The sequence below is a fragment of the Vanacampus margaritifer genome, chromosome 10 (assembly GCF_051991255.1).
Source record: "Vanacampus margaritifer isolate UIUO_Vmar chromosome 10, RoL_Vmar_1.0, whole genome shotgun sequence".
NCBI lineage: Eukaryota > Metazoa > Chordata > Actinopteri > Syngnathiformes > Syngnathidae > Vanacampus > Vanacampus margaritifer.
The window spans coordinates 2,748,323-2,764,013 of NC_135441.1; the positions used below are offsets into that span (position 1 = coordinate 2,748,323).

Consider the following 15,691-nt stretch of genomic DNA (forward strand, 5'->3'; position numbering starts at 1 on the left):
GGTTTTTAGGACACTGAAATCGAATAGCTTATGGAAAATACAATTATTTTTTGTATTTTCTGAAATATTTACATATACCGATACTTTTAAAATATATTTTAAAATCTCACGTACCATTTGAGAACCACTGGTCTAGACTTAGCCCCATCTGACTTTCATCTGTTTGGACCACTCAAAGACCACAGTGATGCTGAGGTCATTGATGCTGTGAGCAAATGGACTCGGACACACCCCAGGGATTAATTACTTTGAAAAGAGTAGTGATGTAGAAAAATGAAAGGGAAAAAAAGTCTCTATCTTAATTCAATAAAGTTATGACAAAATTTTGGATATTTATTGACTGACCCTCCTATTTTGTAGTGACAGTAATCAAGAGAGGTCTCACAATACTACAACATACGTTTGTATCTGTCAAGAGCAAGTCTAAGTAGAATTTGATGTAGATTTAATTAAATAGCAGAAGTTGTTCTTCGTCCCCTAATAAAGATTATACTACAACTGGCGCTAATGATTTAGCAGATTGCAATTGCATTAAGAAGAAAAACTAAACAGAAGAAGATTGTATACAGCACCTTTCAAGGACAGGTTTAGTTTATTGTGTTGCCGTGTATGGCAGGATACTCACGTTGCACAGTCTCTTCATATCATCTAGAATTCAGTATTTGTGAACTACAGTTTTACTCACCATTTATGATTCTAGCCACCCTCCAGAGACGCAGCAGGATAAGTAGACCCATTCCATCAAATACATCATCATGGAAGATGAATACTACATCCAGCACAAAAGACAACATCACCACCAAAGCATCAAACACCTCAAACTTATGTTGGAAGAACTCAAGGCGATATGCAAACAGTTTGCCTGCGATCTCCACCATGAAGAATGTGAGAAGTGCCAGGCTTAGGTAGTGAAACACCTGCCAAATAAGTCACTGGTTAAATCGTTTTTTTTATGGGTAGTAGTAGAGTTGATGTACAGTGAGGAAAAATAATTATTTGATCTCCTGCTAATTTGGTACATTTGCCTACTTAAAAATAAATGTACGGTTTTGATTTTTATGCTATATAGCCAAATTATCAAATAAAAACTTAAGGTGGAAAACACTTGATAGAAAAGTTACAAATTAATTTCTGTGACTTTGGAAAACATTTAAACCCAATGCCATAAGATGACTTGTAAATTATGTGGAGAGTCAGTAAGGAGGTAGGTTTATTCTTCTTTCCAGAGCTTCTCTATTTCCTTAATGTTTTAAGGCTGTTGCATGACAACTCAAAAGGTTCAGCTCCATCTTCAGTCCTATTGGATTAAGGTCTGGTGATTGGCAAGGCCACTCTTTTGCGTGTGATTCTTCTTGTTGGTTACCTTAGCTAATGTGTTTTGGGTCATTCTCATAATAAAAGACAAATCCACAACCAGTGGATAGAACCTCAGTTTTCTGCCACAGGGAAGAAACATTTTAAGGTAGATTTGTACATCAGGCACATCAAAAAACAAACAAAAAAAACTACAATATAGTGCAAAAGTAAAAAAAAATGTCAGTCATTTCAGAAAGTGAAGCTTAGTTTATATAGATTAATTGTACATACCTAAAATTCAGTGTCTCTGAAAATTACAAGAACTGCGAGCAGCTATTAAGGGCCCTCGCAGCCCGGGCCACTTTGAGGTACTTGCACATTGGAATTATAATTTTTTGGGGGAAAATGGCACAATAAACCTTTACATATGGATTTTTTTTGTTTTGTATCAGTCCTGATGTGTATTTAAAATTTCATATTTCTACCATGCACATCAGCATACTTTTTCTTGGTAAACAGTGCGAAAAACCACAACATGATTCTTCTTCTTCTTCTCCTTTTCCTTTCGGCTTTTCCCTTCAGCGAATCAGTTGCCTCCATCTAACCCTGTCCTCTGCATCCTCTGCTCTCACACCAACTACCTTCTTGTCTTCTTTAACTACATTTATAAACCTCCTCTTTGGTCTTCCTCTAGACCTTCTGCCTGGCATTTGGAAACTCAGCATCATTCTGCCAATATACTCATTATCTCTCCTCTTGACATGTCCAAACCATCTCAGTCTGGTCTCTCTGACTTTATTTTCAAAGCCTCTAACATGTGCGTTCCCTCTGATGTACTCATTCCTGATTCTATAAATCCTGGTCACTCCCAAAGAGAACCTCAGCATCTTCATCTCTGCCACCTCCAGCTCTGCCTCCTGTCTTTTCCTCAGTGGCACTGTCTCCAGACCAAACAACATCTCTGGTCTCACCACAGTTTTATAAACATTTCCTTTCATTTTAGCTGAAACTCTTCTATCACATCACACCTGACACTTTTCTCCACCCATTGCAGCCTGCCTGCACACGCTTCATCACTTCTTTTCCACACTCTCCATTGCTCTGGACTGTTAACCCTAAATACTTAAACTCCTCCACTTTCTTGGTCTCTTCTCCCTGTAACCTCACTCTTCAATAATGGGCACCAGCACACTTCTCCTCCATTCCTCAGGCATCTTCTCACTATCTAAGATCCTGTTGAACAACACAGTCATACATTCTACTGCTACCTCTCCTAGACACTTCCATACCTCCACAGGTATATCATCAGGACCAAGTGCCTTTCCACACTTCAACACTTCATCCTTTCTAATCTTTGCTACTTCCTGGTCCACAACAGTCACCTCTTCTACTCTTCGTTCTCTCTCATTTTCTTCATTCATCAACTCTTCAAAGTACTCTTTCCATCTTCCTATTACACTACTGGCATCTGTCAACACACTTCCATCCCTATCTTTTATTACCCTAACCCAGGGGTGGGCAAACTTTTTGACTTGCGGGCCACAATGGGTTTGAAATTTTGACGGGTGGGCCGGACCAGGATTTGGACCTCATAGCACAGTAAACACACACAGATAAATGTACAACCCGATTTACTTATAGTGTGCACTAAGGACTGCGTTTTTCAAATGTGCAAAATCCACTTATTTAAAACAGCTTTTCCAATAGTTTCATTTTTATTGTTTTACTGTTTTATTGTTTTCATTCAGGTGTGAAAATATGTCCACAGCAAACGCAAAGTCAGAAAGCCAGTTCACGTCACTCAACTCGGAATATTCTTCGGATTTTCCCATTAACTCCAAAAACGAGCTAATCTCCTCTTTGAGCTCCCACACTCGTTGTAACACTCTTCCCAAACTTAACCAGCGGACACGAGAGTGGTAAAGTAGGTCCTGGTGATCCGCATCGGTTTCCTCCAACAGTGTAACGAACTGACGATGATTAAGTCCCCTCGCTCGTATGAAGTTAACAAGTTTTACAACTGGATCGACAACGTGATTAAGATGCAACACAGACTTACACAGAGACTCCTGGTGAATGATGCAGTGAAGGAAAATAACGTCCTGCTCAGGGTTTTGCTCCTTCACTTTATCCTGGATCCTTTTCAGCAGTCCGACGTTTTTTCCTGTTAAATTTGGCGATCCATCCGTGGTGACATTGAAAAGTTTACTCCAAGGAAGCTTCATCCTCTCAATTGCAGCGGACACGTGTGCATACAAGTCCTCTCCTCGCGTTTTCCCCTTCAGCGACTCCATGCTCAAAAGCTCCTCAGTTATCTCAAAACTGTCGTTTATCCCTCGGATGAAAATTAGGAGCTGAGCAGTGTCGTTTATGTCGTTACTTTCATCAAGTGCCAGTGAATATAACGTAAAGGTCCCCGCCTTTTTATTTAACGTGCTCACTATATCTTCATCAATCAGTTCCACACGGCGAGTCACTGTCCTGCGTGATAAACTGATTTTTTCAAACTTGCCTTTGGTCTCCGGACACAAGAGACTTGCTGTCTCTACCATGCATTCTTTCAAAAACTCCCCTTCGGAGAAAGGCTTGCTAGCCTTCGCCAATTTGAACGCCAGCAAAAAACCTGCCTTGGTACTTGACTCCTGAATTGAAGTTTGTCGGTGAAAAAAATTCTGCTGAGCCTGTAAATTAGCCGCCAACCTCTGTGCAGTAGCCTCCCGTTCTTGTGTTGACTGCTTGCAAGCATATTTTGCATGTTTCGTGGCAAAGTGACGAAGTAAACGCCTTAAGTAAGTGACATGCCTCTTTCAGCGTGTGTGCGAGAGGGCGCAGGAAAATGGCTTCACGCACTGAAGCGCTCGCTGGACGTGCACTCCTCGTTGAGAAGTATGACGCGCGAATTAAGGCTCCACAAGCAGAGTGGAAGCCACGCGACAGCATTGGCATTGCCTATGCGTGTTTTCAATAAACACATGAAGAACACACTTGTTGTTTTCAATTTTTAATTTTAGAAATGTTTTGTAACAAGAGCAAATGTTTTTCGTGGAGAAGCAGAAGAAAAAGCAGCAAACATTCCTGCAGTGGCCTCAAGGTGCGTTCGATGAACAGGCACACAGTAGGAAATCACGGTTATGCATAGAAAAATCTTAGACGACTGACAGAGCAACAGACACAGGTTGTGACGCATTTTTGACACTTCCCTTAAAAATAAGTGGAGTGTGAATTATTTTGTTCCTAATTTGTAGTATTTGATTTCGCATTTGACTAATTGGGAGCGAAATGGAGAAGAGCAGAGACATGCACGCACACTCAAGCAACATTACATTGAGTGATTGGAGTGCCACTGTATTGTCAATATTTAAAACAGATGACATCTAATGCAGTCAAATACAGACTTCAAAAATATGGCATGCAATGTGAAAGCACTTACAGTATAAACATAAATATATACAGTATGTACAATACAGTATGTATATTGTAAATTAACATGTATGCATCCCAATATTTTGAATTAATAATAAATAAATAATAATTTGAAGTTCTTTTGTCAGTTTTAATTTTGCTGCATTGAATGTTTATCAGCATTTTCAAAATAATTTTGGGGGGGTTGTAAAAAAAAATCTGATACAGCCCATAATGTAATAACGGCCATAACGTAATAAATTTACCCTGTACTTTTTTTAAATATGTAATAGGCCCATAACGTATTAGCTGACCAATAACGTAATAAAAATCCTGAAACCTATAACCTGATAACTTTTGGCCAATAACGTAATACTTTAATCAGCCAATAATATACTGAGTTATTACGTTATAGGTTCATAACCTTTTCTTTTTATTTTACGTTATTGGTCAGTTATTACATTATGGGCCTATTACATTTGAAAAAGGGCACATTTTTTACGTTCTGGGTCGTTATTACGTTATTGGCTTCAATGTCAATTATACCCAGATTTTATTATTCACGGACTGGCCCAGTCTCCTTCACCGACTTGACTGTAAAATGTTATGTAACTCAAGGAACGTGGATTTCATGCCTCTCCATTTATTCTCTAGACTCTGGGGGCGTTGATTTCCAAATGAAATGCAACATTTACTTAAATCTGAAAAGAGGACTTTGGACCATTGAGCTTACTGTCCAGTTCTTTTTCTCCTTAGCCCAGGTAATGATGTTTCTGATGTTGTCTGGTTCAGGAGTGGCTTTACATAAGAAATGTGACATTTGTAGCCCAATTCTAGTATTCATCTGTGTATGGTGGCTCTCAATGCACTGACTTCAGCCTCAGCCTACTCCGTATGAAGATCCCCAAAATCCTTAAATTGATTTTGCTTGACAACCCTCTCAAGTCTGTGGTTATCCCTGCTGCCGTGGCACCTTTCCTACTCCATTTTCTGTTAATATGCTTGGATACAGCACTCTGTGAACAACCAGCAAACATCTTTAGCAAAGACCTTTCTTTCCTTTTGAGGGTGCAGATGGTTATGCTCTGGACACCTGTCAAGTCAGCAGTCTTCCCCATGATTGTGTACGCCTATTGACCCAGACTGAGAGACTGTAGGCTCAGGAAACCTTTGCAGGTGTTTTGAGTTTATTAGTTGTACTGTATAGGAAGGAGCCTGTTTTAGGAGCATGTTTGTTTGTTTTTTACCTCCAAACACTAGGGGGCAATGTGTTTGTTTACACCTGAGCCATGGCCAGGTTGTACTTAATTGGGACTCCACTGGGTGACAGGTGTTACTGATTGGGGAAGCAAACACTTTTCAACGGGTGTTATCTTGTATTTTCAGTGTTTATGTTGTTACTCTGAGAGTTGTGGTTTTGTGAATCAATAATTAAATGTCAACCATCATTCCAATCAAGAGAGAATTCCATTGTTTTTTTTATATGCCTTTTTTTTTTTACAGGAAGTCAAAATTAAACAACAGTCAGCAGTGTAGCGAACAAGTGGTAGTGGACAATTCCCTACAAGCTGATTAGGATGTGACACCATGAGTTTCCAACATTTAATCTTTTCACAATATTCAAATTTTCTGAGACACTGAATTTGGGTTTTTAATTATCTGTAAGCATAATCATTAAAATGACAACAACAAAAACATGTGCTTGAGTTATTTTAAGCTGAGTAATGATTCTGTGTGAGTTTCACTTTTCGAAATGATCGACAAAAAATAATGAACTTTTTCAAAATATTCCTTTTTTTTTTATACATATACAATATATTCATAGGTACATAACAGTATATATGACATTGGTGATGGGAGAAAGTATTTGGCCTCTTCTTTTTTTAAAGCTGCCCTAGGGAGGAATTTGCCCCCAAAAAATCTTTACAATAGCCTTTTTATTTGACCATTTACGACTCAAACATCTTCTAATAGCAGATTAACGATACGATACGATACGATGCGATGCGATATACTTTTATTTTCCCCGTGGGGAACATTTTCCTGGATTCTGTCCAGCTGCAGTTCACAGTAAGGAAAAAACAACAGAATAGAAAGAGATAAAATTAAAATTAAATAAGAAGTGCAGCAATAAGTAGAAGACTTCCCAGAAGTCTTCACAGAAGTATACATGTGTAGAGAAGTACATTGCACACACCCATATACACACTCCTATATATACAGTATATATACACACACATGAGTATGTACACAACATTGCACGATATATATCTTATTGCACGTGTCGGTTGTTAAGCAGTTTGATGGATGTCGGCAGGAATGAGTTTTTGTAGCGGTTCAGCCTGGTTCTGGGGGCCCTGAATTTCCTGCCGGAAGGCAGTAGCTGGGACTCATGATGCAGAATGTGAGTCGGGTCATTAACAATTTTCTGTGCCAGTCCGGTGACGGACCGCTCATAAAGCATCTGTAGGGAAGGATGATTCCTGACCCCCATGATCTTCATGGCAGTCCGCCAATCTGTGACCTTGACTGCACAGTCAGGTTGCCGTACCAGGCCGCAATGCCGTATCTGATGATACTTTCCAATGCAGCCTGGTAGAACAACAGCATGATCCTCTGCTCCACTCCATAGACCCTTAGTCTGCGTAGGAAGTAGAGACGCTGTTGGAGTTTGGAGCAGAGACTTCCAACATGTACCCTCCAGCTGAGTGTGTTGTCGATGTGGACCCCCAGATACCTGTATGAACCCACCTGGCTGATGTGGTTGCTTTTAATGACGACTGGCCTGTGGTCACCAACAGTTTTTGGATCAAATATCACGTCCTCTGTCTTCCCCACATTGAGCACAAGATGATTCTGGTCACACCACTGGACAAATTTCTCTATTTCTGAGAAATAGTCCAGTGGGCTACCGCCGGCCTGCAGCAAGCTGACGATAGCTGTGTCATCAGAGAACTTAATGATAAAGTTCTCTGGGTGTGATGTCACACAATCATTTGTGTACAATGTGAAGAGAACCGGGGAGCTGACGCAGCCCTGTGGGGCCTGTGCTTATCAATCTGGGTTCCGAGAGGGAGCTGTTGACTCTGACTTGCTGTGTGCGCTGTGTCAGGAAGGAGTGATACCACCTCGAGATGTACGGGTTCACATTCATCTCCTTCAGTTTACCCAAAAGCAGGTGCGGCTGCATTGTGTTGAACGCTGAGCTAAAGTCAACGAACAACACACGTGCATACGCTTTAGGGCCGTCTAGATGTTTGCTGACCAGATGTGTGATGCTGTTGATAGCATCGTCAGTGCCGCAACCCCGCTTGTAGGCAAACTGAAGGGAGTCTAAGTGTGCATCCACCTCCCCCCTGAGCCGAGTCACCATCAGCCTCTCGAAACACTTCATAACAATGGAAGTTAGAGCCACAGGCCTGAAGTCATTATTGACCACAGGACATTGTTTTTTAGGAACCGGGGTGATTACTGATTTTTCCAGAGACTGGGAATGGAGTGTGAGTCCACAGATCTCTGAAAGATGGGCTGCCATGCCGCCGTGAGCTCCTCTGCACAGGATTTTAGCAGAAGGGCAGAACACCTAATATGTTCACATTGGGTACGACTGCAAGCCTCTAGCCCAGTGGTGGGCAAACTCGTCGTGGCCGGCGTCCTGCAGGTTTTGAAGGTTTCCTTGCTGCAACACAGCTGATTTCAATCAACAGGATCGTTACCATGCTAATGCATGGCTTGCTGATGAGTTGATCATATATCAGCTGTTAGGGAGAAGGGAAACAGTCAAAACCTGCAGGACTCCGGCCCCCGAGCACCGAGTGTGCCGAGCCCTGCCCTAGCCAATAGTTTTCAGACTTGATTTGGGTTCAAATTTCCTGCCCTCTGTCTGCGGATGTGACGTCATGTGCAGTAGTGTTAGTTTGGTCAACAAAAACTAAACAAAAAATAATTTCGTTAACACACATTTTTAAAACTAGACAAAAACCCTCATCATTAAACAATAACTGGGACTAAATCAGTATGCATTTTCGTCGACTAATGAAGACAAGACAAAAATGTAGCTCACCTATTAAAAACTGGACTAAAATCTATGGACAGTTTCGTTAAAAATGAGACGATAATGATAAGATTTTGTAAAATCTTGTCTCTACTAATTTGTCACTGTGACACTGTCATGTGACACACAGTGCACCCCCCACCCCCACCCCCTTAAATCTGCAGTTTGTGCAACATGCACAAACACATGGGACACACAGGAGGTGGATTCACAGTGAACGGTTAAAAAGAAAGAAGTACAGTAAATCATAGTTATAATGTAACAATACTGAACATTCTCCCTCAGGATTTTCTGGTAAAGAATTCACGTTCCATCAATCAGAGCAATTTCATTTAATAAATTAAATCACCATTTAAAATGTGCATTTTATGTTTACTTGAGTTATCTTTGTTTTGAAATTTACATTTGTTTGTGATCTTAAATATTGAGTGGGGAAACTGCAAAAAAAAAAGAAGACGACGACGGCCAATACTTTGCCACAACACTGTACAAAACACCAATTGAAATTACTATTTTCTTAATTTAACTAACCTATTTCCTCCATCCATCTAATTTCTTCCACTTATCTGGTGTTGGGTCATAGGAGCAGCAGCTTTATCAGGAAGCCCAGAGCTCCTTCTCCCCAGCCACTTCGTCTAGCTGGGGCGATCTCAAGGCATTCCGAGACCCGACAAAGTCTACCGGGCGTGTCCTGGGTCTCTGTCCTTGTCCTTGAGATATAAACTTAACAACAGGAGGGGCATAGCTCAGGTGGTAGTGTGGCCCTCTCCCAAGCTGAAGGTCATGAGTTTGTTTCTCAACCCTTGAATGACTTATTTTTTTCAATTCTTTATTTTACTCTCTTCCAAGTGTAAATATTACTCTAAAACTGAGTTTATTTGGTCCCACTCTAAATAGAGTCAAATTTATTTTACAGAATTTACTGTGTATCTTTTATAAATAATGTAAAACAAATCTGCCATTACAAAATGAGATGACAATTTGTTCATCTTGTCTCCACACTGCTGGTTGATTAGAAGCACCTGTGGCTAAAGCCAAACTGTGGTAAGGTTTTTAGTTTCTGGACCTGGACTTCCTGCCTCTGCTTGTCTCGTATGTGGTGTTTAGATCTCAGGTGACTTTAAGACAGCTATTTAATTGACTGGGCACAATTTGGTCATGAACAAAGAAAATCAGCAAAGGATCAAATAAATATTTTTTGCATTATGTTTGGATCAAACATGAAAAGTCTCACCTCAGGTGCAACATGGCCATGTTCCAACTTGATAATGGATAAATCTATCAGTAGCTCTGCCAGAACAAAAATTGCATCTAGGACAACTAGACACACCACCAGCACCTGTTGATAAGTCCAAGAATCAGTCATGTTGATTTTTTTTTTTTAACTCTCATTTATGAATTATAATGAAAATTTTAATAGGGGTGTTTATACTTTTTACATACGCTGTACAGCACATAAAGAGAAGAGGGATTTGTTTTCTTCGTAAGAGTAGTGTAAATCGATTGTTGAATACAGTGTAATTATTTAACGTCTGAAACTATTCAAAATGCCTAAAAATTATTAGTCCTGAGCAACTTTTAAACCACTTTTAAAGACTCTTTTTTTTAAGCTTGCTTTTGCTACTTTTATGATTTAAATTATTTTTATTGTATTTGTGTATTTGCATGTATGTCTTCTTTTATTATTCTAATTTTTCCTATTTTGATGTTTAATTCCCTAATTTCCCCATGTCAGTTTAATTGCTGTTATGTATATGTATTTTTATTTGTTTGTAAAACACTTTGCGGTATTGCTTTAAAGATGCTATATAAATAAATGTATTACTACCACCACTGTTCTATTTAAATTAGGATCACTCAAGGAGCGATGTATCCGACACAAGAGACTGCCTGAAACAAAAACATGGTTTGACTGCCATATGTGTATGGTATTTATTTTCAGTTTCTCTGTGCAGGGAAATGCAACGTAAGGTGAAAGTAGAAGTGGCAAAGGCCAAACAAGGGGCTTACGATGAATTGTATACTAGGTTCGACAGTAAGGAGGGAGAGAATGATCTATACAGGTTGGCAAGGCAAAGAGACAGAGATGGAAGGATGTGCAGCAGGTTAGGGTAATAAAGGATAGGGATGGAAGTGTGTTGACAGATGCCAGTAGTGTGATGGGAAGATGGAAAGAGTTTTTTGAAGAGTTGATGAATGAAATGAGAGAGAACGAAGAGTAGAAGAGGTGACTGTCGTGGACCAGGAAGTAGCAAAGATTAGTAAGGATGAAGTGAGAATGGCATTGAAGGGGATGAAGAGTGGAAAGGCACTTGGTCCTGATGATAAACCTGTGAAGGTATGGGAGTGTCTAGGAGAGGTAGCAGTAGAATTTCTGACTGGGTTGTTCAACAGGATTTTAGATAGTGAGGAGATGCCTGAGGAATGGAGGAGAAGTGTGCTAGTGCCCATTTTTAAGAACAAGGGAGACGTGCAGAGTTGTGAAAGAGTAGTTGAAGCTAGACTGAGGGCAGAGGTGAAAATTTGTGAGCAGCAGTATGATTTCATGCCAAAAAAAAAGAGTACCTCAGATGCAGTATTTGCTTTGAGGATGTTAATAGAGAAGTACAGAGAAGGTCAGAAGGAGCTGCATTGTGTCTTTGGAGATCTGGAGAAAGCTTATGACAAGGTGCCCAGAGAGGAACTGTTGTTTTGTATGAGGAAGTCTGGCGTGGCAGAGAAGTATGTTCAAGTGGTGCAAGACATGTATGACCACTGTAAGGCAGTGGTGAGGTGTGCTGTAGGTGTGATGGAGGAGTTCAAAGTGCAAGTGGGACAACATCAGGGATCATCTCTGAGCCCCTTTTTGTTCGCTATGGTAATGGACAGGATGACAGACGAGGTTAGACAGGAATCTCCATGGACTATGGTGTTTGCAGATGACATTGTGATCTGTAGTGAGAGCAGGGAACAAGTGGAGGAGAAGCTAGATACGTGGAGGTTTGCCCTGGAAAGGAGGGGAATGAAGGTTAGCCGTAGCAAGGTGGAGTATCTGTGTGTGAATGGTAGGGACTGATAGACATTATAACATTTTTAATTCTTCATTTCATATATTAACCATTGTTACACATTATTAACATTTTAATTCTTTATATTAACCTTGTCGAGATGTTTTGTGTCCTGTGCAGAGCAGATGGTGTTGATTTCGGTATAATCTGACCTTAAGCTGTGACATACTATTTAGTCTAAAAAAGTTCCTTCTCAGCGTTTTGTGCGAGATTTAGTCCTTGAGAACAGAATCTGTTTTCGAACACGCACTCCTGACTCTGTTTTCACCATCGCTCATGGAAAAGTACCCAGAGAGTATGTTTTGTCTACAAATGAAAGAGAGGAGGTCTTTTAACTATAAGAAGCCATTGTACACGCGGAAGAACGACATTCGACGCTCTGAAATTCCACCTGTTTAAGTGAAGCAATTGGAGTCTGTAATGAATGTCCAGAGATCTCTGACCTTTTTTTTTTGATTAAATCATTTTTGCAAAGGTGTTTTTTCTTACATTAAATCTGTCTTCAAGTTTTCGAACACGCAAAGAGGACAAAATAATTTTATTCCTCTTTCAGGACCCAAGTGGAAGAGTGACTTTACAGGGAGAAGAGACCAAGAAGGTGGAGGAGTTGAAGTATTTAGTGTCAACAGTCCAGAGCAATGGAGAGTGTGGATGATTTGTTCCTTCTTCATGTTGCCTTGATTCACTGAATTGCTACTTGAGTCATCCATCCATCCATCCATCCATCCATTAACTACCGCTTATCCGAGGTTGGGTCGCGAGGGCAGCAGGTTCAGCAAAGAAGCCCAGATTTCCCTCTCCCCAGCCACTTCATCCAGCTCCTCCGAAGGGATCCCAAGGCTCTTCCAGGCCAGCGGAAGACATAGTCACACCAGCGTGTCATGGGTTGTCCCCAGGGCCTTCTCTCATTAGGATATGCCCAGAACATCTCACCAGGGAGCCGTCCAGGAGGCATCCTCATCAGATGCCCGAGCCACCTCAACTGGCAAAGGAGTAGCGGCTCTACTCGGAGCCCCTCCCAAATGACGGAGCTTCTGACCCTATCTCTACGGGAGAGCCTGGACACCCAGCGGAGGAAATTCATTTTGGCCACTTATATCCGGGATCTTGTTCTTTCGATCACGACCCTCAGCTCTAGAACATAGATGAAGGTAGGAACGTTGATTGACCGGTAAATCGAGAGCTTCCCCTTTCAGCTCAACTCCTTCTTCACAACGGACCGATAGAGAGTTCACATCACAGCAAACGCTGTACAGATCCGCCAGTCTATCTCCCGCTCCATCCTGTCCTCACTCGTGAACAAGACCCCAAGATACTTGAAATCCTCTCCTCCACTTGGGGCAGAATCTCATCACTGACTCAGAGAGGGCACTCCACCTTTTTCTGACTGAGGACCATAGTTTTGGATTTGGAGGTGCTGAGATTCATCCCAGCCGCTTCATACTTTGCTGTGAACCGTCACAGTGAGAGTTAGAGATTGCGGCCTAAAAAAGCCAACGGCACCACATCATCTGCAAAAAGATGCAATGTTGAGGTCACCAAACCGGACCCCCTCGACGCCTTGTCCGCGCCTAGAATTTCTGTCCATTAAGGTTATGAACAGAATCGGTGATATAGGGCAACCTTGGTCGAGTCCAACCCTCTCTGGAAACAAATCTGACTTACTGCCAGCAATGCGGACCAAACTCTGACATTGGTGATACATTGACTGAATAGCTTGTATCAGAGGCTCCAGTACCCTGTACTCCTGAAGCACCCCCTACAAAACTTTCCAAGGGACACGGTCGAATGCCTTCTCCAAGTCCACAAAACACGTGTAGACTGGTTGGGCGAACTCCTATGCACCCTCGAGGACGCTGCCGAGGATGTAGAGCTGGTCCACTGTTCAGCAGCCGGGACGAAAACCACACCTCCTGAATCTGAGATTCTACTTGAGTCATGTAGTGTAATTTAGCCTTATTGATAACTAACTTTTAATTTCATTAACTCATTTGCTCCCAAAAACTTATAAATACGTTTGTTTGTTTTTTTTATGCCAGAGCATACAGAAAGATTTGATGCAGCCTCTCAACTGCAGAGAACGGCTGAAGAAATGGTAGTTATTACAAAAAGGCAGGTGGCAGCAGAGCAAAAGAGATCAACTAGGGCCATGTTGAAAAAGCTGATTTATCCAAAGCTCTAAACAGATTTGTGAATAATGATGAAACTTAGCTCTATTCTCATGCTAATTACTGCAAAATGGAAATAGATAGAAATATCCTTTTTTCTGATGAAAGAAGTGACTAATCTTTCTTTTGGTAGTTTCCATTTTTTTATAGCAATAGAACACAATATTCTGTGGGTCTTGCAAAAGCAGTCAAAATCCAGTAAAACAACCGGGAGCAAAGGGGGTTGTTTCAGTGAAAATGGCTGGGAGTGAATAAGTAAAGCAGCATGCTAATTTAAAACATACCTGGAAACGTGCAGAGCTGTAGAGTTTTTTCAGGGAATCTCTGAAGATTAAGGTTTCAGGGTACTGCCCAGTGGCAGAACTCAGTTCATCACTGTCTGCATGCAGTTCTTCATCCTCCCACTGGCCAGGCTGCTCATCTCCCACTGCAGTGAAATGTCTCAAGTATCGAGCCATGACAATCTCTCGGAGGGCTAAAGAGAAGAAAGTACACGTAAAATGCTTTTTTTTACCACAGGGCCCACCAAGCATTTTCCGGCCTAAGGGACGTCTGATAGACGACTAATGGCGGTCTACGGGTGGCTTTTTAGCCGTTTAAGTTTAGACTAGCCGTCTAATAGACACAAGATGATACATCCAAAGTCCTATATATGCGTCGAAAATAATGGTATCGGCATGTTACTTGTCACTACTTGCCGATGCCGATAACATTGTTTTATGCAGTGTCGGGGCCTCTCCCGATACCGGTATCAGAACAAATAGTTATGACAATTCATATTAAGTGTTTTTGGATCTTTTAAATTGGTTTCAGTAACATTAATGTCATGCTTATTTTACCAATGGATGGATATAAATACATCTCTTAATGTTAACCTTTACCTAAACTATCCTAATATATATATATATATATATATATATATATATATATATATATATATATATATATATATATATATATATATATATATATATATATACACACATACTGCTGCTCAAAAGTTTAGGCTGGATTGTAGTAATTTTCAGTGTTCTCTAGTTGCAGATGATCTGCTTCACAGTGGAATTCTGAAGCTCAATTTTTTTAGATGACTTTATAGCTTTCCTCAGACAGATGTGCTGTCACTACCCACTTCCTGAGGTCCCCTGAGATTTCTCTTCCTCTCAGCATGATTGACCTGTATGGTATCACCTGGGTAAGACTAAAGTGATGTGGTTATGTCTCTGTTTCAGTCAGTGATGCACAATTTCTTTGTTAAACCTCTCATTTCATTGGCCCATTTCAGTGGTTAGTTTAGCTACCAATTTGTCCTACCTGATCCTACTTGACTGCTTGTTTTAAGCAATGCAGCTCAGAGTTCACTTACTTTTGCACCTACTTGAATTGACCAAAAATTATTTTTAATTTAGTTTTGACTACACAATTGATTAAAAAAAAAAAAGAGAGAACAATGCATTGAAATGCTAAACCTACACCTGTTATTTCAATGTAATGGTTCAGATTGAACAACAAAATCAGGTTGAAACAATTGGAAAATCCAAATTGCTCAAGAGGTTCACAACTTTTGAGCACTGTATATATACACATTAATATATAAAAACTCTGTTGAACCATTATTTTAATGTTATTTATGCACGTGGCCAAAAGCATTTGAGACATAACATCCATCCATGATGTTATCAACAAACTTACTTGTCACAGGCCACACCAAATTGCAAATAATC

General features: G+C 40.6%; 1 protein-coding gene across 1 annotated transcript in view; it reads right to left on the minus strand.

The window, feature by feature from the left end:
• The window catches only part of hvcn1 (hydrogen voltage-gated channel 1), a 35,962-nt gene that overhangs the window by 7,607 nt on the left and 12,664 nt on the right, over positions 1 to 15,691 (minus strand). The window contains exons 3-5 of the mRNA XM_077577833.1: positions 14,252 to 14,442; positions 9,987 to 10,091; positions 686 to 917 (exon numbers count right to left, since the gene is read on the minus strand). Coding sequence (XP_077433959.1) covers positions 686 to 917; positions 9,987 to 10,091; positions 14,252 to 14,425 — 511 coding nt within the window. The 5' untranslated portion in view covers positions 14,426 to 14,442. The remainder of the gene's footprint in view (positions 1 to 685; positions 918 to 9,986; positions 10,092 to 14,251; positions 14,443 to 15,691) is intronic.